This window comes from Penicillium antarcticum (genome assembly GCF_028974205.1).
Source record: "Penicillium antarcticum strain IBT 31339 chromosome Unknown utg000005l_segment0_segment0, whole genome shotgun sequence".
Lineage (NCBI taxonomy): Eukaryota > Fungi > Ascomycota > Eurotiomycetes > Eurotiales > Aspergillaceae > Penicillium > Penicillium antarcticum.
This window is the reverse complement of record NW_026695303.1, coordinates 3,308,774-3,334,236: the sequence shown is the minus strand read 5'-3', so window position 1 is coordinate 3,334,236 and position 25,463 is coordinate 3,308,774. Positions and strand designations below refer to the sequence as shown.

Genomic DNA, 25,463 nt, shown 5'->3' with positions numbered 1-25,463 from the left:
TGTTAGATCTGCATTTCTCTGTGGTATCTTTGTTCTATTTGGCTCTTTTTGCTAGTCCGCTATCTATCCGAGGCATTGCCAACAAATCGAGGGGTGTTACATTGATCGGCAGACGGGACCCATTGGAGATACGAGGTTACTATCCAAAACACTATGAATTGCTTGAAAATGCTACAGTCTCTCGGCGATTAGTATATTGAAATTAAGAGACGCGTAGTTGTTGACCTTATACCTGTTTAGATCGCGGAATAGTAGCCGAGTTGTCGACAGCTGTATCCACCTCAATTGTAGTCGCCTCGATGCCACCTGCCAGGTAGTATTTGCGGATATACGCCACTTGGCTCATATAGGAAAGATTATCATCGTTCCGGACAATTACTGAGTTACGGCGGAAGAAAACGTTTCGTGGCCGGTCGGGGCTGGGCTCGAGCCCCCTCGGCACTTTCAAAACGTACTGTATGAGTTTGTGAGTTGGAACATCATGTTAGATTAAGGACCGTTTTTGAAATAATTGAAAGCGCACCGTCAATGAGTTAGCATGTTAAGTGTTCGTTTCTCTGTCTTGCAGTATATCAGTCGTCATGCCTGCTACCAAGAATTCAGTGCGGCAGTTGGAGTATTCATTCATGTCATGACATCCAGTCAATTCCCTGTGAATAAAGCCACTCGCAACTTAGATGAACACGGTTCAAATCAACGTCAGCCGCCCTCGGTATGTCATCTCAGCAAGGATAGTTCGCACACCTTGAGCATCGATACCGACGAATTATCTGAACCTTTCAGCCTCAGAACACCAATTTGACCTCGGGTATTAGGTATGAAAATTTTTGGGAATATTCAATGAAAAGAAAAGAATGACAGAAGAACAGGGGAATCCAACTCTCGGCATAGGGCCTTATAGCCTGTATCAATTAGGTCGGCTTTAGTCGGGATACTGCGGGTGCAGATGCAAAGACCGGCAGACAAGCTACCAAAACCAACTGGAAGATCTAGCTGCTGCCGTGCCGAATTGTTTCCGTCAAGACGGGGGATCTTATTGAAACTGCGAACAAGTATCACACTATCCGAGTCAACAAAAAATGTTGGAACAAGGAAAGTCCCAACGAGGAATTTCGCCAAAATCATCTAATTCCCTACATTCAGTGATTTATTTCTTGACTCCAGCAGTAATCTTCGAATACTATCTCTAGGAAGGCCGGTGCAAATCGGGAGGGATCTCTGTCTAACCACGAGATTTTTACAGGTGACGCGCTAGTCACCGTAGAACATCGGAGAGCATTGCAGTCTTATGGACTTGGGTGGTATATAAATCTGGGATAAAAGGATAACCAAACAATTGGGCTAGCTTCGGCATTGTTTAACAAGGTCAACGAATAAAACTCCGAAAATTGCCCTAAGAGCCGAAGTGACAAAGGATGAATCTTCAAAACTCTGTCTCATTTCACTGCTCGAAGCCCACATGCGGTTACGCCAAGCAAAGCTAGTTTATAAAGCCAAGGAAATCAAGCTGCACGCCACCCGCTGTTCATAAGTTCAGGATGCACTAGTGAGAATGATTGGCTACAAGCAATATCTAGAACCTGGTAGGTGTGAAGTCACCTCAGACTCGCACAATTATCAAGTTTTGGTCGTCTTTTGCATCCTATCGCATAGTTGAGGTTCATTACTCCCCCCATGTTTCTCTCGACCCGCATGGTTAGGCTATAGCATCTGGGTCGGAATCCTCATCCCGAGATCAATCCCGTTCATTTCCTCGTGGGGAAAGAAAACAGACTCCTAAAGCCGCTGGTTTATACAAGTAATGTTATCCTCTTTGGATAATCATAAGGAAAGTATGGATCAGATTGAGATATAACTTCGGCAATCCAATCGACAGCAATGTTTCAAATACATGGACCTTAGATATAAACTTTCAAGTTATCGGGTTGCCGGGTGCGGGATACCCATGCAGCCTCTCGCCGAAGGCAAAGTTCGATGTCTCAATTGGAGAGAAAGGTCTCCCGACGAAAGTATCAAAACGGAAAAATGGGAAGCTATGAGGCAATTGAACAGTGAGAAAGCATGTTAATACCGAAACGTTTCATCATGCACGAGGCGTGCCCGATAATCCATGACACTAGGACGTGTATGTAGATCTCGGGCTGGGCAGGAATCCGGGTTGTCATTTGCTTTAAAAGGGATATGAATCGCTATCACTCGGAATGACTAGGATGCAGAGGGATATAGATCAGAGCTGGAAGATGGTACCCGGACCGGAAAATGATGTCCGACCGGGGAATATCCGTTACCCCCAGGCCATTCCCCCGCGTTCTGGGCTGTGGGGACAATGGCGTCAAGCCCGAACGCCATATCAACAGCCGTCTACAGAGGTACAGTGTATGGTAGAATTTAGACTTAGGGCGGTCAATTGAATGTAAATTGCCCAAATATGTCGTTCATCTTTGTTTCTTAGGATTCCGTCCCCAGTCTTTTTCACTTCTATTTCCATCTATATTGCGTGTACAGGGCTACCCTTGCTATAAAGATTCCAATTCTCCTGGAAAATTTGAACTCAATCTAAAGGCTTCAGCGAACATTATTTTACAACCGGTATAATTATGGCGGACAAAAAGGCATCGCCGGCATCGCCGGAGGCTGAGCATCTTGAATCCGAAGTGAAGATAGACCCTGCTAGTCTCATACCCGGACAAGCGAGAGAACCATATGGCGAGGCTGGTATGAAATCTATGGCTAGACTCTGTTTATCCTCAAAGTCCCTGAGCTAATTATTATTACACGTAACAGGTTTAAAGGGCATTGTAAACAACAAATATGTCTGTACCTGTGCAGCCTTCGCTACTCTGGGTGGTGCGATGTTCGGGTATGACCAGGGTGTTGTGAGCATTACTCTCACAATGGGCCAATTCGTCGAGATGTTCCCGGAAGTTGGTGCTGATGCTCCAGGTGGTGGTTTCATGAAGGGTATCCTCACGGCGATGATCGAATTGGGAGCTTTCTTGGGAGCTATGAACCAAGGTTGGCTTGCGGACAAGATTTCCCGCAAGTGGTCAATCATGGCTGCCGTGATTGTTTTCATATTTGGGGCCGCGCTACAAGCTGGAGCAACAAGTTTCGGCATGCTTGTGGGGGCTCGGTTTGTGGGAGGAATCGGAGTTGGCATGCTTGCAATGGTGGCACCACTGTACATCTCAGAGATTGCACCTCCCGAGATCCGTGGTACATTGCTCGTGTTACAAGAGCTGAGTATTGTCACGGCCATTGTTATCGCCTTCTACATCACATATGGAACTCGCTACATCCCCGGTGAATGGTCATGGCGTCTTCCGTTCTTAATTCAGGTAAATGTCCGCAAGCCAAAAAACAGTGTTCATCCCTGCTAATCTGATTAACAGATTATTCCTGCCCTATTCCTCGGTATTGGAATCCCCTTTCTCCCACATTCACCGCGCTGGCTCGCGGGAAGAGGTCGTGACGAAGAAGCCTTGCAGACCCTCTGCAAACTACGAGACGTTGATGAGACAGATCAGCGTGTGTTACGAGAGTGGGTTGACATTCGGTCGGAGGTTGCCTACTGCAAGGAACTGATCGCTACACGCCATCCGAAATGTCAGGATGGGACGATGTTTAGCCGTGCCATGCTTCACGTGTGGAGTTACCTCGATTGCTTCCGCAAGGGCTGCTGGAAACGGACCCACGTTGGAATTGGAATCATGTTCTTTCAGCGTGAGTAACTTTTCATCCTCCTTTTCACCCTGTCAGCATTATCTTCCATAAGTATACTAACCTGGAACTCTGCAGAATTTGGTGGTGTGAATGCCCTAATTTACTACTCGCCCAGTTTGTTCGAAGCAATGGGTCTCAATTACTTCATGCAGCTTAATATGTCTGGAGTGCTCAACATTTGTCAGATGGTCGCTTGCATCGTCTCACTCTGGGGAATGGACAGATTCGGTCGTCGGCCATTGCTCTTCAGTGGTGCGGTTTGCATGGTTATCTCCCATCTTATTATTGCCGTCTTAATGAGCCAATTCCAATCGGACTGGGGCTCACACACGGGAGAAGCCTGGGTTTGCGTCGCATTCCTGTGCTTTTTCATGTTGACCTATGGAGCCTCGTGGGGGCCTATCCCTTGGGCAATGCCAGCTGAAATTTTTCCTTCTTCGCTGCGTGCGAAGGGTATGGCATACTCAACAATGTCCAACTGGTTGAACAACTTCATCATTGGTCTCATCACCCCGCCCCTTGTGCAAAATACCGGGTACGGAACCTATGCTTTTTTCTGTGTCTTTTGTACTTTGTCCTTTGTTTGGACTTGGTTCTTCGTCCCGGAGACAATGGGACGTACCCTGGAAGAGATGGATGAAGTATTCCAGGACAACACTGGCAGTGATGAAAGAGATCAGCGTTCTAGGATTGAAGCCACTATTTGGTCACACGTGGCGGCAAACCCTCGTCAAACCGTCGAACGAGTTGCTTAAGTTGCCAGTTGCGGGGTCTGATCCCCCTGTCATTTCTTATGATTAGGTGAGATTTCGCTACAAATAGATCGCTTTTTGTCTTATCTCATGAATACTTTTTGGGGACAATCGAGCTGTATATACAGTACATCACAACCATGGGTCCAAATCAATGAAACATTTGATGACAAAATTTCTGCTATATACATTCTGAAAATTGATTACTTCCTACAATCGAAATCTGCTTTTGGAGGTACATATTCAAAATCGCTCGTAGATAGACATAAGAAACAAATCTGCAATGATTGAGCCATACATGTTATATTTCCGGAAACAGGTTTGAACATAAAATTTACAAAATCCAGGCCGGTCACATTAACTAGGTTCCATAACTCAGTTGGTTAGAGTGTGGTGCTAATAACGCCAAAGTCGAGGGTTCGACCCCCTCTGGAACCAACTACCAATTGGATAATCTGATCTTCAGATCTAGTTGTTCAGATTTTTGCTCATTTTTATTTTTACACCGCACCGTTTTCAAATTTTTGTAACACACGTGCGTAAATTTCCGATGTCAAACGTGTTTTTCCCGATCCCGCCCGGTCCACTCCTCACAACTTCCTAAAGAGGAAGCTCAGCGGAGAAGCCGTGGCATTATCTTTAGTACCTTAAAGAGTCCGATGCTCACCCACAAATCATCTTAGCTTCCCCGGCAGAATATTTTCTTAGCCTTCTTGAAAAGGATACTATTTATCAACTAATACTACTTTACTGGGTCTGCCATCCGGATGCTAGGTCGTCATTGCTTAGAAATTAGCCACCGGTGAAAGATTAAATATGAGTGCAAATATCCTTCCATCAACATGCCTCTCTACCCCATATCTTAATACTTGATCGCCAGTCAACTCCATCGTGGCTAGCCTAACATTATGGGAGCACCACAGGGTCCTGACCCGAATGGTAATGCCTTGTCACACGACCTTGAGCAGGCCAGAATAGACCAGGATATCACCGATTTGGAAAGGCTAGGAAGAGAGCGTCCAAAATGCTTCCGTGGCTTCTGGTCAGAGGTCTGCTTCTGCTTGTCTATCTTCATGTCACAGATTCTGGCCGTAAGTACCCAGGATCCCGCGCGCAGTTTTCGACTTCCATCTGACCTGTGTATATTGATCAGGAATACTACATCTCAGGATCAAATGTGCTCCTTCCAACCCTTGTTGCAGAGCTGGATCTTCCAGCAGCCTCCGCCATTTGGCCGTCTACCGCATTGTCACTGGTAGTCACCTCCACCCTACTCATCTTCGGCCGAATGACCGACATGTTCGGCGGATATCTCATCTACAATGCCGGCGCACTATGGCTCACAATATCATCAATCCTCTGCGGCGTGTCTCAAACATGGCTCATGCTGGTCATCTGCCGGGCACTGCAAGGCTTTGGCTTGGCCGCTTTCCTTCCATCAGGTATCATGGTCCTGGGCAGCACATATCGACCTGGACCCAGGAAGAACATAGTATTTAGCATCTATGGCGCATGCGCAGCCCTCGGCTTCTTTGTTGGTATTTTCTTCTCTGGTCTCTGCGGTGAATATCTCACCTGGAGATGGTATTTCTTCTTCGGTGCAATTCTCTCTGCCATCACCACGGCCCTAGCATCTTTCTCCATTCCGCGAGACTACCACGAGAAGAAGAATGTTGGTATCAAGATGGATTGGGCTGGTGCATGCCTATCTGTTCCCGCAGCTGTCCTTATCGTCTTCCCCATTGCAGACAGCTCGTATGCACCCCAAGGATGGAAAACACCATACATTCCGCTTTTCCTTGCACTTGGACTTGTTTTACTCGGTGCCATGATTTATGTTGAGGGCTGGGTGGTCGAGAACCCCTTGTTGCCTGGTGATATCTTCCATGTGAAGTACATGACCCCGCTGGTAATAGCATTGCTATTCCTATATGGCACACTGGGAATCTTCATGCTCTATGCTGTACTCTAGTAGGTCATTCCCCAATATTTTTGCGCTGTTAATATCCTCGACTAACAAACTCGTTCAGCATGTCGGACATAATGGGTGCCTCCCCAATGCAAATCGTGGCATGGTGCGCCCCTATGGGTGTTGGCGGACTAATATTGTCCGTCGGAGGAGGAATGATATTCCACAAAGTACCAGGAACAATTTTGATGATGATCTCATGCCTCGGCTACGTGGGATCTGGGTTGTTCTTCGCCGTGATCCCGCCTGGTGGAAACTACTGGGCGTTCGTGTTCCCTTCAATGATATGCGGTACGATCGGAATCGATATCAGTTTCAACCTTGCCAATGTCTTCATTACGACAAATTTGCCCAAGGCGAGACAGGGCCTGGCTGGTGCGTTGATCAACTGCACATTACACATGGGAATTGCTGTGATGCTGGGCTTCGCGGATATCACACAGACTCAGACGGAAGAACTGGGTACTCGGAAGAGTTACAAAGCAGTTTTCTGGTACCAGACCGGACTGGCAATTCTTGGATTGCTAATTGTGGGCTTCTTTGTCAGGATCCGTGAGGCGAAGAGCGAGATGACCATTGACGAGAGAGAAGCGATGGCAACCGAGGAACACGGAAGAGTCGGTGAGACCTAAATCTAATGTATCTAGCGAGCATTGCATAAGAAGTACATAATATCATAACATTCTATACAAACCAGTGGCATCAACCATAGATCGTTGTGGCTTGGCATTGGTCTTGGCGGCTCACTTACCTCGGTAGATCTTTGAAAAGCTTCGCCTAGATCTCTTGTTCTGGAATCTAGAGGAACGTTCAGATCCAAGGCAATTTGAAACGCCCGAGGAGTTGGCTAGTTAAGAAAAGATAATCACATGCCCATAGTCATAGCTTATGATAGGATATCATCCCTGAAGATCCCTCGGCTTCGATTCACTCCAACCCTAATATAGCAACTCACGTCAGAAACAGGGCATATATCTCACCGTTTATTAAAATTCTTCTACTGTTACTAAGCAACGAACCCCCTTCAGCCTTGTTGGTGATCGTGATCTGCAGTGGAAAGACCCGGGAAGCCGGATGTTCGGGATAGACCCTAAGTGACATCATCAATAACTTGGCTCATATTTTCGCGAGACCCTTTCTCATAATTTACTTGTATTCATACTGGACATTGACAAACCAATTTTACGTAGCTCCTTCAGTACATAAGCTATTTTCACCTTGCTGATCGACAACGTCGATTCATCGCTGCTTCGCATAATCCCACACTTCACCCTAGTCGATCAACTAAGCCGATATCCCGAGAAGCATGGCGTCGGCAAGACCGACTTCCACGAGACGCAGGTCTAGTCGCCATGGATCTATCCGATCGGAAGACTGGCCCGAAGAGGTCAACGAGCCAGACAGGCGAGATTGGGAACATATGGAGTTCCATGGAGATGGGCTGAACACTGGTGTTCGGGTGCTTGGTTTGTATCCATAAAGACATGTAGAAGACCTCTCACTAATTGACGTGCTTTACCTCACAGGTGACGGACGTCTGGACATAAAAATCAACGAACACAAGCCAAGTATCGCAGGGTTGTTGAATCGCATGCAGAACACGCCTCTAGCATCCGACCTAGAGAGTCTCGAGCAAGAGCCCACACCAGAAGCCATGCCGAAAGACGAAGGGAAATACTTCCCGCTACAGTTGAATATTGTGATCCAAGTGATTGGTTCGCGAGGCGATATCCAACCTTTCGTTGCGCTAGGCAAAGAATTAAAAGAGCATGGACACCGAGTACGACTAGCGACCCATCTTGCCTTCCGAGATTTCGTGCTTGGAAGTGGCTTGGAGTTCTTCAATATTGGAGGAGACCCAGAGGAGCTCATGGCGTTCATGGTCAAGAACCCTGGACTGCTGCCGGGACTCAGCACGATTCGCAGTGGAGCTATCAAAAAGCGCCGCGCAGATATGAAATCCATTATTCACGGATGTTGGAGATCTTGCATTGAAACAGGAGATGGAACAGATTTGCATCAAATCAAGGAAGATCTCTGGAGCGACACAGTGGATTATCGACGACGTCCATTTATCGCTGATGCCATTATCGCCAACCCACCCAGTTTAGCCCATATTCATTGCGCTCAAAGATTAGGGGTTCCGCTTCACATGATGTTTACGTGGGTTTAGATTCCGATTTTGAAAATCTAAGGAAGTTACTAACTCAATTTCTACAGAATGCCATGGACGCCCACACAGTCATTTTCTCATCCGCTTGCAGTTCTCAATCAGGATGGCTGCAAGCCCACGGTCGCAAACTTTGTATCTTACGCAGTCGTTGATATGATGATCTGGGAGGGATTGGGGGATCTGGTGAACACCTGGCGGAAGAAGTTTCTCGCATTGGACGATCTGGATGCGATTACGGCACCCAGTCTGATCCACCGATTACACATTCCTTACTCATATCTTTGGTAGGAGCTCTCAAAGCAGGATGAAACCAAAGAAACCGCTAAGAACCCTATCTAGGTCACCGGCGTTACTCCCAAAGCCAAAGGATTGGCCCGAAAACGTGGACATATGCGGATTCAGTTTCCTTCCAACAAAATCTGATTATGAACCCCCGAAAGAGATTGCCGATTTTCTGGAGGCTGGGCCAACACCAATATATGTTGGGTTCGGCTCCATTGTGGTAGATGATCAGGTCAGCTTGACAAAGATCGTTTTTGAAGCAATCCAGAATGCTGGTCAACGTGCCATTGTTTCAAAGGGCTGGGGCAATCTGGGAGTTGATGAAGTTGATGTCCCCGACAACATTCTAATCATAGGAAGTGTTCCACACGACTGGTTATTCCAGCAAGTATCATGTGTCATTCACCACGGTGGCGCAGGTACAACAGCTGCTGGGCTTTCATTAGCATGCCCGACTATCATAATTCCATTCTTTGGAGACCAACAATTCTGGGGAAAGATTGTCGCAAGGGCAGGGGCTGGACCGGTGCCAATTCCGCACAAGCAATTGACAGCCGAAAAGTTGACCGAAGCCATCCAAACAGCATTGCAGCCATCAACAAAAGAGAAGGCACAGGAAATCAGTGAAAAGATGAAGAATGAATCTGGTGTTCGGGACGGAGTGCGCAGCTTCCATCGTCACCTTGATTTGGAGACATTACGATGCGCGATTTGTCCCTCTCGGCCTGCTGTCTGGCATATTAAACACACCGATATCGGGCTTAGCGCCTTTGCAGCATCAGTTCTGGTCGAGATGGGCCGGTTAAAGCCCGATGATGTCGTCTTGTAAGATCAAGCAACCCGAAGATGTCATCAATATCGAACTCACTGACAACTACCACAGAAATCGCGCACAAGAATATGATACCTACCGCGACCCAGTCGGTCCAATCAGCGCATCAACTCAAGTGCTAGTTGGTGCCATCGCAAACTTTGTGACTGGACTAGCCGATCTACCTATGACGGTGGTCACTGATATGGTGTCCGCCGGTCGTGCGATTGGAAATCCCCATAACCATACAGATCCTAGTCAGGCCTGCCATTGGAAAGACAGAAGAAAAAGGCAGCGAGGCGAAAGCTCTGAAAGCGATGATTTCTCCCAGCATGAAGAATCAGATGAGCAGTCCTCTCAGCACGAGGAGCCAAATGAGCAATCGTCATCGACGCAGACGCCAACTCGTGACTTGTTTGATTCGGACGACGGATCAAGTCTGAGCGACAGCAGCAACATCGATAGGTCAGACAGCGATACATCGGGGACTAGTTTGGATCGCCGACGAAGCCTGCAACTTGAGAAATCTATCACGATGACATGCGGCACACAGAAAAAGAAGAGTGCTCTTACTGAAGCGCAATATCATGGTGGTCGGATGTCGAAGAAATTTTTGAAAACTGTGATTTGGCTCCCAACGGATCTCACACTAAGTCTGTCAAAAGGATTCCACAATGCCCCCAAGTTGTATCATGATCCGATGGTCAAATCCATACCGAAGGTGATTGGTCTTCGTAGTGGACTCCGGGCAGCTGGCAAGGTATGCGAGAACCACATTGCTTCCCTGATAGCTCATCAGCTGACCAGTATCTTAGGAGTTCCGAGATGGCTTCTACTACGGAGTCACGGGCTTAGTCACTCAACCCGAGTATGGATACAAGCATGGAGGAGCCGCTGGAATGGCCAAGGGAATTGGCAAGGGTATTGGCGGTGTTTTCTTCAAGCCACCAGCAGGTATGTGAAATGTGGTCCAATGTGACCAATATGATAAAAAGAGTCATGCTGACATTCAGCCAGGCATCTGGGGACTGGCTGGGTACCCCTTGGTTGGACTTCGCCGAAAACTCCAAGTATCACTCGGAAAGGCTCAACAAGATGCTATTGTATATTCTCGGATAGCACAGGGCCAAGAAGAGATGCGTAAATCTTCTGCGGACGAGAGGGCAGAAGTTGCCAGGCAGTGGTTTATCCTTGAAGAAGATCTGCGAACGACGAAACGACACAGCAGCCACTATATCCGGTCTCATGGCCATCTTCCATAGTTACTGTTTAATGTAGTATAATTCAATGCCATTAATGACATATATTATATCCAGATCGCTAAAACCTAGAGATAGCGAAGACAACAGCTAAAAGCAAAATCCAAATAAAATTCGGAGAGGAATATTATAAATCACCGCCTTCGCTGGCGATAGCAAGGATCATCAATAAGACCATCCGCTTCTTCCACTCGCTGATTACCATACACATAGCCGTCGCCATAACCAAATCAAAAAGCCTCGTTTCTCGGATGTCATTATCCGGATCCAACTGAAAGATCTCATCATCCTCATTCCTCGTGCTCCATAGAGAAGAGTTGCCCGTCTCCTTGAGAATATCAGATATCACCGAATCGAAGACCCAAAGCTCGCCGAATTTCCGGTATGCAAAGCTGGATGTGTACTGTGCAATAAACAGACGCTCATTCTCACGACCTGGTAGCCTGGCAAGTAACCTCAGATGGTTGAACGGCATTAGTCTCCTGGCCCATTTGTTGTTTGGTTGGAGGTCTCGTGTCCCTTCCCAGGTGAATTTGATATCGGCGTATTCGAAAGTGTATTGTCGGCAGTGCATTGATATCGGAAAATCCCAGACAAGCCGTACTGCTTCCTCGGCTACAGCGGGCAGTGGCACAGGTTCCTCGGATGTAGATTTCGATACTGGTGCTTGGGCTCGCGCATAATCGGGAAGTTTCTCATTCATAGTGGTCTTTTCATTTTCCAATGCCGTCTTGTCACTTTTCACAGGCCCCATGTCAACAACCTCTGGTTCTGTCGTCTTCTCCAACGCCTCCTGCTTCCTAGCCTTACGGCGGAAATTAACCTGACGATGATACTCCTTCCCACTGTTCCCCCAAAGCCGCCATGTACGAACTTTATACCCTTTCAGCGCGCGATCATCATTGAGAGTAGTGTTATTGGGATTACTGCGATGTTCCCACTTAACCACACCCCTCGGATCAATGATATCATTGAGATCAGGCCCAAACTGGATATTCCAGTTTCTCCAAAAAGTGCCACAGTTCATGATACATATTGGGGGTCCACGTTTGAAGTTTCCCCGCCGGAGAGTTCGTGGGGCGTCATGGAAGGCGAGACATGGTTTATGTACGAAGTAGCTGTTTGAATCGCGTCGCTCTGGTTCACTGCCGTAGTTCCTTGCTAGTTTTTCGTGTTGCTTCTTGGTACAACCGAGTTCTTTCCGCGGATTGAGAAATGGCGTTATGGAGACGTGCTCTTCGCCTTTGTGGTAGACGTGGTACACTGATAGGCGGTGTCTTGATGCTAGTACTTCGTGGAGAGTGGACATGTTGTGAATGTAGGGTCTAAGTGCGAGGATGTTGACAGCTCTCGGTCTCAAATTAAGTGTTTGTGTGAAGATGCCTGCATAGGAATTGTCTTGAGTTGGTTTGTTCTGCGTGAGGGGTCATATATGCGATCTGGTGATTTAGCAAGACCCCGAAGCCAAGAGTAAGCTTAGCCCCAGTGGGGCCGCCCTGCTATCGGGCGCAGCAGAAAGTGGACAAAGTCTTAGCTCGCATGGCTGTTTGATTGGCCTTGAGGCATCGGAAGAACGCCAAAATGGAGAATTATATCCAGGGGGCTGTGTACAAAGACATGTCGAGGGGGCTCGGCATCTTCTCCGAACCAAACTGTATACTCGGAAATCGGCATGTCCAAGTATATAACTCCTATGCTTGTAAGAGACTGGTAGAGACAACACCTCACCAGACACGGGTCATCTTCGGCTGGGTTGTTTGAATTGTTTGCATGACCACGGAAATACTATAATCCGGCTGACTGTGGATTTCCTTTCCATGCAATTACGGTACCGGTCATGGCGCTTGTGGTAAGGAAATGTATTGGAATTAGTACAGGAACTTCGATGGTCCAGTGGTTTCCCATATATGTACTGGCGTATCTTGGCACTAGGCCGGAGAAACAATATGTTTCTGATACCGATAGCCATAATTCCGACATGGAACAATCAGCAAAGGACGAGCTTGAGGCTGATGGATGGTTGCTGGGGCGAGGCGAACCAGATGCCAGGCTAGACCCCTTTCCGCCAGGAATTGATGCTGTGATCATCGCGAAGCAGTATGTACTACTAACTGTAGAAGACTGGCTATGGCAAGAAACGGAAGATCCACATGAGATGAGCCCAGTTGATGGCGATATAGACCAGTAGATTGTCGTAAATTGATTTCCTTGATATTCTTGGCGATGCCGATTTCATAAGTGAATGCATTAATACGATCTGTTTGACTTCCAGCTGTACAGTGCCATCTGGAATAAAAACGAGCATTGGTGTGCTACACGAATTGGCTTGAGAGGTTGATCACCGATCGGCGATTCTCGGTCCATATATCCGAAGTTTGTCGCGTTCAAAGGTGTAGTCCCAGGCTCTTCCAGTATAGTAAAGGGGTGTATCGTTCTATCGTGAATATTCCGGGGTGCTCAGCTGATGCGCTATATCTCAAATATTCCCCTGAGAGAATTCTGCACTTTTGAAAAAAAGGGGGTTGAAGCTGTATCAGGGCTGTTGATATGGTATTACAGGTATTTCAATTTTCTGTGGGTCTCAAACTATAAACGGGGGCTGCCGCTCCAGCGCTGCACAATAATACTCTTCCCTTTGTCTCTCAGCGCAGAAATCTTACCTTGATTTCGCTTTCTCGCCAAAGGGAGCCCGGAGCCCTAGAGAGTGAGGCTGGTTACTACTCATTTCTGCGGATAACAAACCGAGCCTCTTATTAGTATTGTTCTCAACCTTGAAACGCCACACGCGCAGCCAAAATGTCCATTGCAGCTCTGCCCGTGGAATTGATCTCAAAGATATGTAACCATTTGGATTTCCAGCAATTGGTCGCTCTGAGGTTATCATGCCGCGCATTGTACAAAAACTCACTGGAGAATTTCGCGGAGACCTTTAACCGAAAAATCCGTTTCATTGTGACAAGCGAAGGTCTCCACGAACTAGAAGAATTATCTAAGTCAAATGGTCTCCGCAAGCACGTTCAAGAGCTATAGATGATACTAACTGTGTTCAATGGTACTAAAAAGCCCCTCGGCATAGTATCTATATCATCAAAAAGCTGCCGACAAGTCAATAGCGATGAGCTAGAAAGTCGGCATGCTATCCATAAAGCCATGCTTGCGGATAATTCCAACCTACTAGAATCAGAAGCGTTTAGCGTTCGACTTCGGGAATGCATGGATCGATTTCAGAGCCTCCAAACAATAGGACTCGCACATTACAAAACGGAATTTTTGCTCGATCCACGGCAGCAGACAGTTCTATTCCTAGGAAGGCGACAGATAATAAGCCGGACTGATTTTCGATTCGATATTTATAGCCTAGGATATTTTACCTATACCGGTCAGTATAGCTAGATAAGGAAACTAAACTCCTTGGCATTATCGAAGCTTTTTCTTGCGTTATGTGGCTTAAGCTATAGACCCCGAAAGCTATATATCTACGATTCCAATTCCTATGGTGATATCGGCCCCAGAATTGCCCTCCCCGAAGAACAATTTGACTCTCTACTCTCTACTTTGAAAGGCCTAGAAAGGCCTAGAGGATCTTTATTTATGTATTGATCTCAATAAGGCGGCTTGGCTGAAATTTTTCACGAAGCTTGCACCTCAACTAGAAGGACTGGTTTTGTCGCAAGATCATATGTTTTCTTATCTTTTTCAAGATGAGATGCCTGCCTATCCGGCAAAAAGCTACGTTGGAAACATGTTCCATAACATTAGCTTCACTCGACTCCGAGAGCTTCATATTCACGAGCTTGATATCTATTTCAACTCTTTGAAATCACTATTGCTTAGTGTAAAGAAAAATATGGTCACTCTTACACTTGAACGGGTGACAATTCGCAGCGAGGAGTTGAGAGCTGCAGAAAATCCTAGGTCGCAACATACCAACACACCTTACGGCGCTGGATTTTCTCTGAAATCACCAGCGTCTCAGTTCACTTCGCCATCGTTTGTAACAACCTCGCCGTCGTATGTACCAACATTGCCGTCATTTCAACCAACACTGCCATCATCTTCACCATCGCCGTTGTTCACGCCGACCGTAGCTCCGCCGGAATATGGACCAGCCCCCCTACCAGTACGGCCAGCACCTGAAACAGCATGGGCAGAAAGTGCACCCCAATCCCCACAGCATTCCTCGACTTCCGAATCCTCTGAGTCGACGACAGAAGAACATCCAAGCGCAAAGTGGCTATCTACTTATCACCCATATTCTCCACCTGAACTTGCTCGAGGCTCAGTCTGTCCGATGCGGGAAACCCAAATGGGATGGAGACGCAACGAAGAAAAGGTGACTTGTCTGTCTAGCCTTTTGGACATTTTACAGAATGAGCTATCTCTAGAAACACTCTCATTGGAGGATATTATCTGTGACGGCAATTATCATTATTTCGAAAGAGTCAATGGAAACGAACAAAGCGGCCGAGTGGATTTTGACATTTGCAAGGCTAACCTTTCGTTGAAAGAATGGATTTCCCGTTTGAGGCCAATTGCTCACTGCCGGTTATCGCATTCTAGACCTCAAGGAAGACAAAGGTTAGTAATGCCTCCCTATTTAGTCTCTGTGGTTACTGATGGAATCTAGAAATAGAGGACTGGTTTGACAAAATGATAGGAAAGGACAGCGGGTCATTCAATAGGTTGGACTGTGACTGCAAAAGAAAGAAGAAACCGTTGTGGGGATGTCCTTTTGGATGTCACCGATATTAGGAAAAAGTCAGTTTGCATTCATCTCAGTAGCTTTGCGAATAATTTTGCTCTGGTATTACAATCTAGACACTGCATTCAATTCAATTTCTACAACGAAGGTACAGAAATTGAAGATCTTTCTCATTGCGGATTTTCTCCAATATATACCAAGAAAAGAGGTTCCCAAGTTACTCTAAAGATACGTGAATGGGACATCAGTCACATGCAACGTTTCCAACAACTCGAACCTTCTGCTTGCTTGTTAGATTGAATAGGCACAGAGATGGATATGTGCCAAGATCAAAACTGGGATACCACATGAGGAGAGGTCCTCACATGCGCAGGCCTGAGGATGACGTGCTTGCAGAAAGTGAATCAGGAAGAGTCCGAGTTTAAGGGCGTCTTTGCTGCTTGATCAGGGTCTTCATACCTCCCGCTGCGGAAGTTGCACACTCCAGGAATACACCTAGCCGTCGGTGGTTAGTTGAATCTAGCGCATGGCGTCTTGAGTAACCATAGAGATTCTGCAACTTACCATTGATCCGATATGAGCAATTATCTAGATCCAACTGTCTGCACAGCATAATATGGATATATGGCGATTGAGAATAATTAAACTGGCCCGTATTCAGTTCCAGAGTCTGTCACGAACAAACCCCCGGGCGGCACCTACTTTCACACCGTGCTTGACAAAGAAACCTGAATCTTGATCCTTATAGATGTGCATGAGGTCGAGACAGTTTTCGAGGGTCACATCGCGTGCTGTAGTGATGTTCTTCCTGAAAGTCTCGTTGCTCAACCCGCGATTGCTGCTATTCGGTATATTCCTCCACGGCGACATCTAGCAGGCCGTCAACCATCATTGAATCAGTTCAGCCGGGCCCGTTGGGCATGGCGTTATTAGCAGGAGAATGTATCGACTGCTGAGATGATCTTGCCGGGAGGACATTGAGACAGTGGTTGGTTGGTTGGTTGATTAGTTGATGTCAATTACCCTGACCCATTGCTTGAAAGCGATATACAGGCTACCTCAACTATATATATCCGCGCGTACGTACATGTAGAGTGTTCCACTTCCTGAAAACGAACTTGGAGCCTCGCCAAGGCCTGCCGTGGCCTAGTTGCCGTTCCCACTGTTAGGCTGCCCTCGTGGCGCACGAATCCAAAACCGTTGCGACGCCTCAGCAAGGTCTAGCACGGCCGTGACCGTCTTAGCCCGCGAGACGGTGTCTGGTTTACCTCTTTCACCTTCGGTTAAGCCTCTCAGCAGACTCGAGACGCTGCTAAACGCGTCTCCCACTTCGCTCCGCAACTTCAGCTAAAATGCAGTCATATCTCATGAATATTATCCAAAATCTGGCAACCTATCGCCTCAATATCCACCGACCTAGTATGGATGGATCTGATTCATACTCGACAACAATAGCGATACAAACAATGAGCACCGTCAATATAATCTAGATCGTATTAGCCATGCCACCAAACCCATTTAATATGTGTAACACTTACACAGCCCAAAAGAATCCCTACTGAGTTCAGTTCCCACCCACCAGCATGTACCTTGCCCCTCGCAATGGCGTTCTGCTGTCTCCAGAAACGATAAGCGCCAAGCAAAGCGACAAAAATAGCCACGCAGTGACAAGTAACAGAAAGCGGAATGCCAACATGAGAGAAACCCAAACGATCCGCCAAGGCCTCCGCTGCCGGCAGGCGGAATAGCTGCGCGATAAGCACCCCCTGTTGGGTGACCACCAATGAGGTCCGAATATAAGCAAGAAATGTCCGCTCCAGAGCTGCGAGACAGTCAGAAAGACAAGTAGCAAGAAAAGGAATACTCTTACCAAAATAATCACGGCTACTCTTGTGCGGCACAGTCAAAGTAACATGATGTGTCCAAAACCTCGCGAATTTCCCCCAAGCCCCCTTCTTTGCGAGGCGGCGTCGCCGAGACTCAACACGAGCTGCCGCAGCGCGCGAGGTTGTGCGTCGAGTTACGACGCGATATTCGTCGCCGGATGAGTTTGACTGTGTTGATTCTTCCAATCGGTTATCCTCGAGTGTTTGGATTTCTCGTAGCTCGAGAGCCTCGCGGGTATCCGTTTCGCTGTCATGCGCAAGGCCCGGTCGGGGATTTTGCAGGACAGCTACCGGTCGCTCGGGGCTTGGAGCTTCAGCTACGGCTTTTGTCATTTTCTCTCGGGTTATTGATTCATACAAGGTAGCATGGCTAATGTGGCCGGCTTGAAGGTAAGGAGGTCAAAGCTGGATTGTTATCACCGTTTTGCACTCCGCGGATCGACATGTGCCCCGCAATTTGGCTCTATACATGTCACTTTGGCATTTAACTTAACTAATTCACGTTGGAATAATTTAGATATATATGATTTGGGCTAAAAAGCATTTTATACGTTAAGCATAGGTCTGGAAGATCCAAAGTTGTTCTGGAAACAAAGATTGGGCCAATAGTGGGCGTTCTAATGATTGCACCATCTATGCATCTTTGTCATTGTTACCGCATTGCATGTTATCTAACTTCTTCTACGTGTCTCATCACTCTTTGCTCCAGATGAAACACGTCTATTCCACGTTATTGACAATTATTTCTGATGCTCAACGCTGAGCCAGTTGGTTCGCTTCTCGCTGAACACTTCACCTTTAGGAGGGGAAACAGTATCAAACAGAGCAGCCTTCAGAAAGACCATTCCGGGCGCCTTGGGGGTCTTAGTAAACACGGGGCTGGTTCAAGATGTTAGCCGTATTCCTACCGTAGGCAGTTATTACAGTACATACCTGCCACAGGAGGAACAGAAGTGGCGCTATAAGAAGGCGGAAGCGTTAGTGTTATTCAAAGGTACTTAGTATTTGAAACCCAAGCCGCGCCATCCGAATTACCTTGACAATGTTTCCAGTGGCAGACTTCTTGTCGTCAAAGATTGTCAGGGTCTTGCCCGAATCCTCGACAGTCAGTTCATCCTCGCTAACTAAATAATTGCAGGAAAATCCTAAGTACGAGGGTCAGTCGACTGCATTTCTTACTCGTCGGCTAGGTATGCATACCGCCGCCACCAGCCCGCCTGCATGAATCGCTAAAGTGATACCCAATATTAGTAAGAGAGCTATCATTAAGATAATTGATGTCCAAGGTAAGATCATACCAATAACAGATACCAGTGTTTGCTGGCTGTTGGGGGAGGGCAACGCGAATGCTCTCGCAGTTACAGTGACCTTGGTAGGACATGGTGGCTGTTGATTGGTCGAAGATCTGCGATATATACCGTGGGTACATGGAATAAGATACACCAATGAAGTAGGACGAGTGATATAGGAACCTTGGGGGAATCAATTGAGAAAAACAACTTTATATATCTGAAGTGGGAGGGGTTTTTGGCCAGTGAAAATAGCGGAATTCAATTTGCTCTTTCCGCTACCCGTCAACTCACGTCAATTTAGTAGTGCTGTATAAGATCAATTGGTGTATTGAGTTCCACAATATCGGGGAAGATTGAAACTATATGGGATACAAAAGGCTTTCAATAGTATGATCGTGCTTCTGATTCTTAATTTGCATTCATTCACATGCAAGTACGTTATTGGGGCTTCTCAACAGCAACCCAGCGGCTGCCCTCGGAAACGTCACTTATAATAAGCCTCTAATTATTAACGAAATAAGCGATGTGTCCATTTCCTGGATCTAAATTTTAGACCTTCAAATGACTCGACGCGCTCTGAGATCGCAGTATACCCAAAGGTAGACCATACACTACATCACGCCGATATGCCCGGTCCGATATCGGCCTCGCTGTCCTCTGAACATCATCTCCGCCATATGAGCCCAGATACCTATAAAAGAGCTCAACTGCCTAGCAATAGGGAACAATCAGAATAATCAAGTGTATGACTCTACGGGTGCACTGTAATCATCCTTATCTTTTCATCGAATTACCCATCTCTTCCCGTCGCATATATTCCAACGCCAAGACTGAGAGCTCTCATCTTTGTACATCGACCTCTTAGCACATCATGGCAGCAAACGCCCAGGAGACTAAAGACCGCTGGTCAGCTGAGGTGTGTAAAATTTCAAAACTGGGGCTAGCTCATCATTGCTAACAGGACCAGGCTTACGCTACCTCTGCATCTTTCGTGCCGAAGCTCGCCGGCAAGCTGCTCCAATACCTAGACCCCAAGCCAACGGAAAAGGTCCTCGATATCGGCTGTGGTGATGGAAAATTCACAGAAAATTTTATTCCAGCCATCGACTCCGTCCTTGGTATCGATTCATCTCAGTCTATGATCGAGTCCGCCAACAAAGATTACGGAAGCTCCAAGGCTAGCTTCCGCGTTGTGGACTGCCGGTATCTAGAGAAGGAAACATCCATTGTGAATGGATCTTGGGATAAAGTGTATGTATTCAACTATTATATACGAATCGCGTGATGGATCTAATAAAAACCAGTGTCTCCAATGCAGCCCTCCACTGGATCTTGCGCGATGAGACAACGCGGATATCAACCCTTCGCGGAATTTATGGCAGTCTGAAGCCTGGTGGTACTTATGTATTTGAAATGGGTGGGCACGGTAATATTGCCGAGGTTAAGACTGCTCTGATCTACGCACTCGTGCAGCAGGGTATTCCCATCGAAAAGGCGAAGGAGACGAGTCCTTGGTTTTTCCCGTCTGATACCTGGATGCGGAGTGCGCTGGAGGAAGTGGGTTTCCAGGTTGAGACGGTTGAACTAGAATACCGCCCGACCAAGCTGACTACTGATGCCAAGGGTGGACTGGAGGGGTGGGTTCGACTGATGGGTGCTCAGTTCCTTGAGGCTCTGCCTGAGGAGAAATGGGATGCTGTTGTGCGCCAGGTTTGCGAGGTCCTCGAGGATGTTGTTACTCGCGGTGAAGATGGCAGCCAGTGGCTGGGATATGTAAGGCTGAGGGGTATCGCGAAGAAGATTTGATAGATCGGGTTGTTATTATTGAGTTCTGTAGTCAGCTGTTCAATTGGATGATCATTGCTGCCTGCGTTGTCGAAGAAGAACCCCAAGAGGAATATCCTCCTCGTCGTAGAATTCTGCTTCCTCGTCGACGCCAAAGTCGCGTAATCGTTCTCCTTCAGCATTGCGCCAGGACTCTTCGCCCTCGTCTGAGTCATTGCTTGACTGGGTCCCAGACTCATCGCTCTCAGTTGCAGTAAATCCATCTCTCTGATAACGATCATGAAAGGGCTTGCGGCGCTGCACACCGGAATTCGTAAAACGCTTCATGTCTTCCGCTTTGCGACGGTTGAATGCATCAATCTCCTGTTGGATATTGGCGTATGACTGAGGTGAGTTGGGACCTAGTTTTGAATTGAATGGCATGGGAATCCTATCAGGATCTGGCGGTGGCCATGATACACCTGGTTCTAATAGAAAATCAGTGGGTTGGTCTTGAATTCTCGATTCTTCACATACCCTCAAAGTCATTGGTTTCATATTCCCAACCACTCCGACGATCCGGACTTCTAGCAAGCGGCCAGAACCAACTTATGAACTAATAGAACATTAGCCATATCTTTTTGTTTCAGATATAGATGGGGACTGACATTGACACTACCGCCCATGCCTTGCTTAACATTGGCCCAAATCCCGATGTCGTACGGATATTCCTGTTTTCTGATCTGGACTCGGATTCCACCCGGGCCTTCGAGATACCCGCCCAGAACACGGGACCGTCGGACAAGAGTGGCGTGCCTTTCAATCTCCCAGGATTCAATGAAAGTAGTGTTGGTTCCCAGCGACCAGAGACTCCTGATCAACAGAATAAACAGAGCAAATACGGTAACACTATTCACCATGAAGAGTATGAATAGGTGAATGAGCTGTCCTAGTGTCGGGCCAAGGTACTAACAATTGTTAGCAATGAAAAGTGTCAGCGCGAATCTCACGATACGTACGCTGGGCAAATTGCTGTTCTTCCATACGAAAGAGCCACGCTGCCAAAGACAACTCTCGAGATACGACATGCCGACAACCGCGTAGAAGAGAAAGCGAATGAAGTGCGGATACGTGAAATGTGAGACGCAGTTAGAGGTCCAAGGACAATGATGATCCATCTTGGGAATGCATCTGAGAACAGGTGAGCAAAAATTCCTGAAATATTGCTTCTTGACCAACCTTTTGCATGTCTTGCAGTGATGAGCTCGTGGGGGTTTGTAAGCTTCGCATCTACGACACCACCGCTGGCGACCGGTCAACCCGTCACCCACTTGGGGTTTGGGCTCTGAGCGCTTTTCCGATTGAGGTAGCCGGCCAGGGTCTACAAAACAAGCTCGATAATAGCATATGAAAATGCACAAGGCGAATATGTTGATCGACCAGGTCTCAACCTTGGTGAGTGGCAACGGCTCAAAATGCAGAAAGAGGTACTGTGATGTATACGCGAGAAAGCTGATCAGGATATTGACAGCCGGGACTGCCAGCTGAGATATTGAAAAGTGCTCGCTGAACATCTCAGCGTCTTGAGATGTGGTCAAGATTGGAGAGTGTTCAAAACCGACGTGCTGTTTATCGCGTGGCTGACTCATCATGTTGATTGTCGACCTCGTGCGTGGAATTACAACTCGAATCCATCTTCATCCTTTGCAGTCGAATTCCATCATTCAAGGGCAGTGTACCTGCCCACATAGATATCTGCATTTTCCCGTGATGAACGTATAATACCACGATCGCAGGATGCCGATTGAGGCGCTTCCTCAGAACACAATCCAGGCGATTGGCTCCACTTCAGTCATCTCCGATCCATGCTCAGTGGTGAAAGAACTCATTGACAATGCACTGGATGCGTCCGCCACCTCCTTGCAGATAGATATATCTCAAAATACCATCGATGTGATCCAGCTAAAAGACAACGGGCATGGTATCCCACCAGAGGACCAACAGTATGTCTGCAAGCGTTCCTTCACAAGCAAGATCCAGACTTTGGACGATCTCAAAAATGTTGGTGGATCTTGTCTAGGCTTTCGGGGAGAAGCCTTGGCGAGTGTCGCAGAGATGTCAGGAGTGATCGCTGTTTCCACTCGAGTTCAGTCGGAAGCTGTTGGCTCTTGTCACAAGTATGGAAGAAATGGGGAGTTAATTATGTGAGTGATCAGGCGAAGACTCGAGAATGCTATGAAACAGCTGACATTTGACTCCAGAACACAAAGAACGTCTCATCCACGGGGTACGACAGTTCGAATTGAGAACTTCCTCAAACATATCCCTGTGCGGAAGCAAACGGCTTTGAAGGCAGCCACCAGAAACTTGACAAGAATCAAGAAGCTTCTTCAGGCATATGCCATAGCACAGCCATCAAAGAAGTTCTCGCTCAAAGTTCTCAAGGCAAAAAATGAAAACAGTAACTGGACATATGCACCAGGCACATCTGCCTCCCTCCAGGATGCAGCCCTAAAAGTTGCTGGAACGGAAGTGTCGTCTTGTTGTGTTCTGAAATTGCTTTCTTCCCAAGCCCTCGCCCAGATTGAAGGTTCACCTGATCAAGCAGATTATAAAGTGACTGCTTTTCTCCCGAAAACACCCATTGGTAGGTTAGCCTTTTTGGAACTCTCACTCAGTATCGCTAACCAGAGCAGATACATCAAAAATCAACAATGTAGGGCAGTATATCAGCGTTGATGGTCGTCCTCTTTCCAGCAGCAGAGGAATTGGACAAGACATTGTGAAGCTGTTCAAGCCATACATCCGTCTCGCCACGTCTCAAGCCGAATCTTTCAAAACGGCGACGGACCCTTTCCTGTGCTTGCAAATACTTTGTCCAAGAGGAAGCTACGATGTTAATATTGAACCCGCGAAAGACGATCTGCTATTTGAGAACCGGGGACTTGTTTTGTCTTTGGCAGAAAGTCTCTTTCGAGACCATTACGGAGACATTGCAGAAACCGAAAAGAAACCTTCCACCAAAGGAAACACGACTTCATCCGATGCAACTGCTAGTAATGGTGGATTTAACCTCCTGATGGCTAGGAAGCCCCCTGCAGAACCAAGCACTCAGTCTCACCAGGCTGAAGATCCTTTTGGTGATGCTATCATCCGCCCTCCTCTTTTGCAGAGACCATCTCGACCGGAAAACATAATATCCCCTCACGATAACAAAGCCAGCTCTAATGGAAGCCCTGGGCAACCTAATGCGAATAGGCCAAAACGCTCCAGCTTTGTCAACCCATGGTCTATATCTAGAATCAACACGTCCTTCCAAACATCACAACGTGATCAGAATCAACTCAGTCAGAGGAGTTCTGTGGACTTGATTGTTCGAAGCCCAGAAGGCTCCAGGCGAAGAAGTCCCGAGCTTAGCAGCCCCCAAGACTCACCCGAAAGTCAAGACCTTCCGAGCCCTCCTATCTCAAGGATTGCGTCTGGGTCCCCCGTCCGGCGACGTCATAGAAATCCACAGGAACCGATTGATTCCTCTCCTGAAAGGCCTCGCGTATCAAGTGCTCGCAGAGCAGACAGGGAACGAGATCGAGAACGCTACGGCAATGGCGCGCTGGATACGTGGTTTCAGAGGACAACGCAAGTTTCACTCCAACGGAGTGCAGCGGAGGACGAATCTATCCGAGAAACGGAGTTACCCCTGTCCTCACTTGCGCAGGAGAGATTTGGATTGCACGCGGGGTCCTCACCGAACAATCTACCCATTGAAGGACAGAACGATGGAACGCTTGACGAGTTATCCGAGAATGGCCAAACACAACAATCTTTTCGACGTGCTTCTTCTCTGCCACACGATTTGAACGGTATCAATGAGTCTTTGGACAGTGGTCGAGGATTTCCAGTCCTTGACAGATGGGCCGCCCGGCTTCACGACGGTGTTACAGTCGAGGAAACCTCGGACTTGGAGAAAGCGCTTGACTTTGAAAGGAGAAAGAAGCGAGCCATACAAGATAGTCGTATTCGTTTCAGGGAAAACGAGTCCTTGTCAAGTTCACAACCCAGACGCCCGATTTCTCATTCTCCACATCATAGCCGATACCTCGCCGCAAAGGCCGCTTTAACCTCATCGCAAACTTCAAATACGGACCCATTCTTCACTACTACCCTTTCTCCTCATGACCCGCGAGCATATTTTATGCGCAATCAAACCAGCAACCAATCGGACGAGGCTTCAACGACTGGGACGGAACCCCGGAAGCTGCCTTCTAGTCGACTTCCCCTTGAACGTATACCAGATGGCTATGATTTGCATGATCTCGGGACTACGTGCTTGATTGATTTATCACTAATATCGCACATAAATGGGCAGCATACGCAGAATGAACCATATATTGAGAAGGACAACGAAGCAACGGCGTTCTCTAGTGCTAACGTGGAAGCATGCACGCCGCTCTGGGATGAGCGTTTATCGCTACTCATGCAGCAAAAGTTTAAGAATGATGATCAAACATCTTTACCCACAGGGAAAATTGATCTTTCCGAAATTATCTCCAAACATCTGATGGAAATCGATGCCAGTTGAGGTTCAAACTTGGTTCTAAACACGCTTTGTCTTCTATGCCAACCATTGTCCGCATCTTATACCCCAATATTATTGTATATTAATATCTTACTCAATTCTTTAATTAAGCCTGCTACTTCGATCGAGTCCAAACAATGAACACCTCCCAATATCCACGGCTGGCCGGGCAGCTACGCAACATTACATAATCTTGACATCAACAGCACGAAACAAGTTAAATAAGAAAGCATGACCCAACTCTCTCCCCATTAACATATCTAGCTTGCCAAAG

General features: G+C 47.2%; 11 protein-coding genes across 11 annotated transcripts; 7 read left to right on the top strand and 4 right to left on the bottom strand.

The window, feature by feature from the left end:
* Window positions 1-226: 226 nt before the first annotated feature.
* On the bottom strand, window positions 227-480 carry N7508_005913 (uncharacterized protein; the record flags this gene model as incomplete). Its single annotated transcript, XM_058463979.1, is given in 2 exon segments — window positions 227-441; window positions 456-480. 2 exon segments carry the CDS (start codon window positions 478-480, stop codon window positions 227-229), a joined length of 240 nt encoding a protein of 79 aa, XP_058320457.1.
* A 2,117-nt stretch (window positions 481-2,597) lies between these two features.
* Window positions 2,598-4,478, top strand: N7508_005912 (sugar porter family MFS transporter; the record flags this gene model as incomplete). Its single annotated transcript, XM_058463978.1, has 4 exons — window positions 2,598-2,715; window positions 2,785-3,338; window positions 3,393-3,723; window positions 3,799-4,478. The coding sequence occupies 4 exons, from the start codon at window positions 2,598-2,600 to the stop codon at window positions 4,476-4,478; spliced, it is 1,683 nt and encodes a 560-aa protein (XP_058320456.1).
* A 905-nt stretch (window positions 4,479-5,383) lies between these two features.
* N7508_005911 (putative MFS multidrug transporter) lies at window positions 5,384-7,076 on the top strand (the record flags this gene model as incomplete). The annotated part of the gene is made up of 3 exons (XM_058463977.1): window positions 5,384-5,566; window positions 5,629-6,446; window positions 6,506-7,076. 3 exons carry the CDS (start codon window positions 5,384-5,386, stop codon window positions 7,074-7,076), a joined length of 1,572 nt encoding a protein of 523 aa, XP_058320455.1.
* Window positions 7,077-7,750: 674 nt separating this feature from the next.
* Window positions 7,751-10,972, top strand: N7508_005910 (glycosyltransferase; the record flags this gene model as incomplete). Its single annotated transcript, XM_058463976.1, has 7 exons — window positions 7,751-7,910; window positions 7,971-8,607; window positions 8,665-8,901; window positions 8,957-9,724; window positions 9,783-10,470; window positions 10,526-10,664; window positions 10,728-10,972. 7 exons carry the CDS (start codon window positions 7,751-7,753, stop codon window positions 10,970-10,972), a joined length of 2,874 nt encoding a protein of 957 aa, XP_058320454.1.
* A 124-nt stretch (window positions 10,973-11,096) lies between these two features.
* Window positions 11,097-12,278, bottom strand: N7508_005909 (uncharacterized protein; the record flags this gene model as incomplete). Its single annotated transcript, XM_058463975.1, has 1 exon — window positions 11,097-12,278. One exon carries the CDS (start codon window positions 12,276-12,278, stop codon window positions 11,097-11,099), a length of 1,182 nt encoding a protein of 393 aa, XP_058320453.1.
* A 669-nt stretch (window positions 12,279-12,947) lies between these two features.
* Window positions 12,948-13,157, top strand: N7508_005908 (uncharacterized protein; the record flags this gene model as incomplete). Its single annotated transcript, XM_058463974.1, has 1 exon — window positions 12,948-13,157. The coding sequence occupies one exon, from the start codon at window positions 12,948-12,950 to the stop codon at window positions 13,155-13,157; it is 210 nt and encodes a 69-aa protein (XP_058320452.1).
* A 608-nt stretch (window positions 13,158-13,765) lies between these two features.
* N7508_005907 (F-box protein) lies at window positions 13,766-13,999 on the top strand (the record flags this gene model as incomplete). The annotated part of the gene is made up of 1 exon (XM_058463973.1): window positions 13,766-13,999. One exon carries the CDS (start codon window positions 13,766-13,768, stop codon window positions 13,997-13,999), a length of 234 nt encoding a protein of 77 aa, XP_058320451.1.
* A 3,065-nt stretch (window positions 14,000-17,064) lies between these two features.
* Window positions 17,065-18,938, bottom strand: N7508_005906 (uncharacterized protein; the record flags this gene model as incomplete). The annotated part of the gene is made up of 7 exons (XM_058463972.1): window positions 17,065-17,157; window positions 17,210-17,493; window positions 17,542-17,940; window positions 18,354-18,436; window positions 18,491-18,516; window positions 18,593-18,702; window positions 18,758-18,938. The coding sequence occupies 7 exons, from the start codon at window positions 18,936-18,938 to the stop codon at window positions 17,065-17,067; spliced, it is 1,176 nt and encodes a 391-aa protein (XP_058320450.1).
* Window positions 18,939-19,720: 782 nt separating this feature from the next.
* Window positions 19,721-20,655, top strand: N7508_005905 (class I SAM-dependent methyltransferase; the record flags this gene model as incomplete). The annotated part of the gene is made up of 3 exons (XM_058463971.1): window positions 19,721-19,765; window positions 19,817-20,100; window positions 20,154-20,655. The coding sequence occupies 3 exons, from the start codon at window positions 19,721-19,723 to the stop codon at window positions 20,653-20,655; spliced, it is 831 nt and encodes a 276-aa protein (XP_058320449.1).
* Window positions 20,656-20,706: 51 nt separating this feature from the next.
* Window positions 20,707-22,265, bottom strand: pfa4 (putative palmitoyltransferase with autoacylation activity Pfa4; the record flags this gene model as incomplete). Its single annotated transcript, XM_058463970.1, has 4 exons — window positions 20,707-21,101; window positions 21,151-21,229; window positions 21,282-21,581; window positions 21,633-22,265. The coding sequence occupies 4 exons, from the start codon at window positions 22,263-22,265 to the stop codon at window positions 20,707-20,709; spliced, it is 1,407 nt and encodes a 468-aa protein (XP_058320448.1).
* A 145-nt stretch (window positions 22,266-22,410) lies between these two features.
* Window positions 22,411-25,192, top strand: N7508_005903 (putative DNA mismatch repair protein; the record flags this gene model as incomplete). The annotated part of the gene is made up of 3 exons (XM_058463969.1): window positions 22,411-22,817; window positions 22,875-23,260; window positions 23,310-25,192. The coding sequence occupies 3 exons, from the start codon at window positions 22,411-22,413 to the stop codon at window positions 25,190-25,192; spliced, it is 2,676 nt and encodes an 891-aa protein (XP_058320447.1).
* Between the last annotated feature and the right edge of the window lie 271 nt (window positions 25,193-25,463).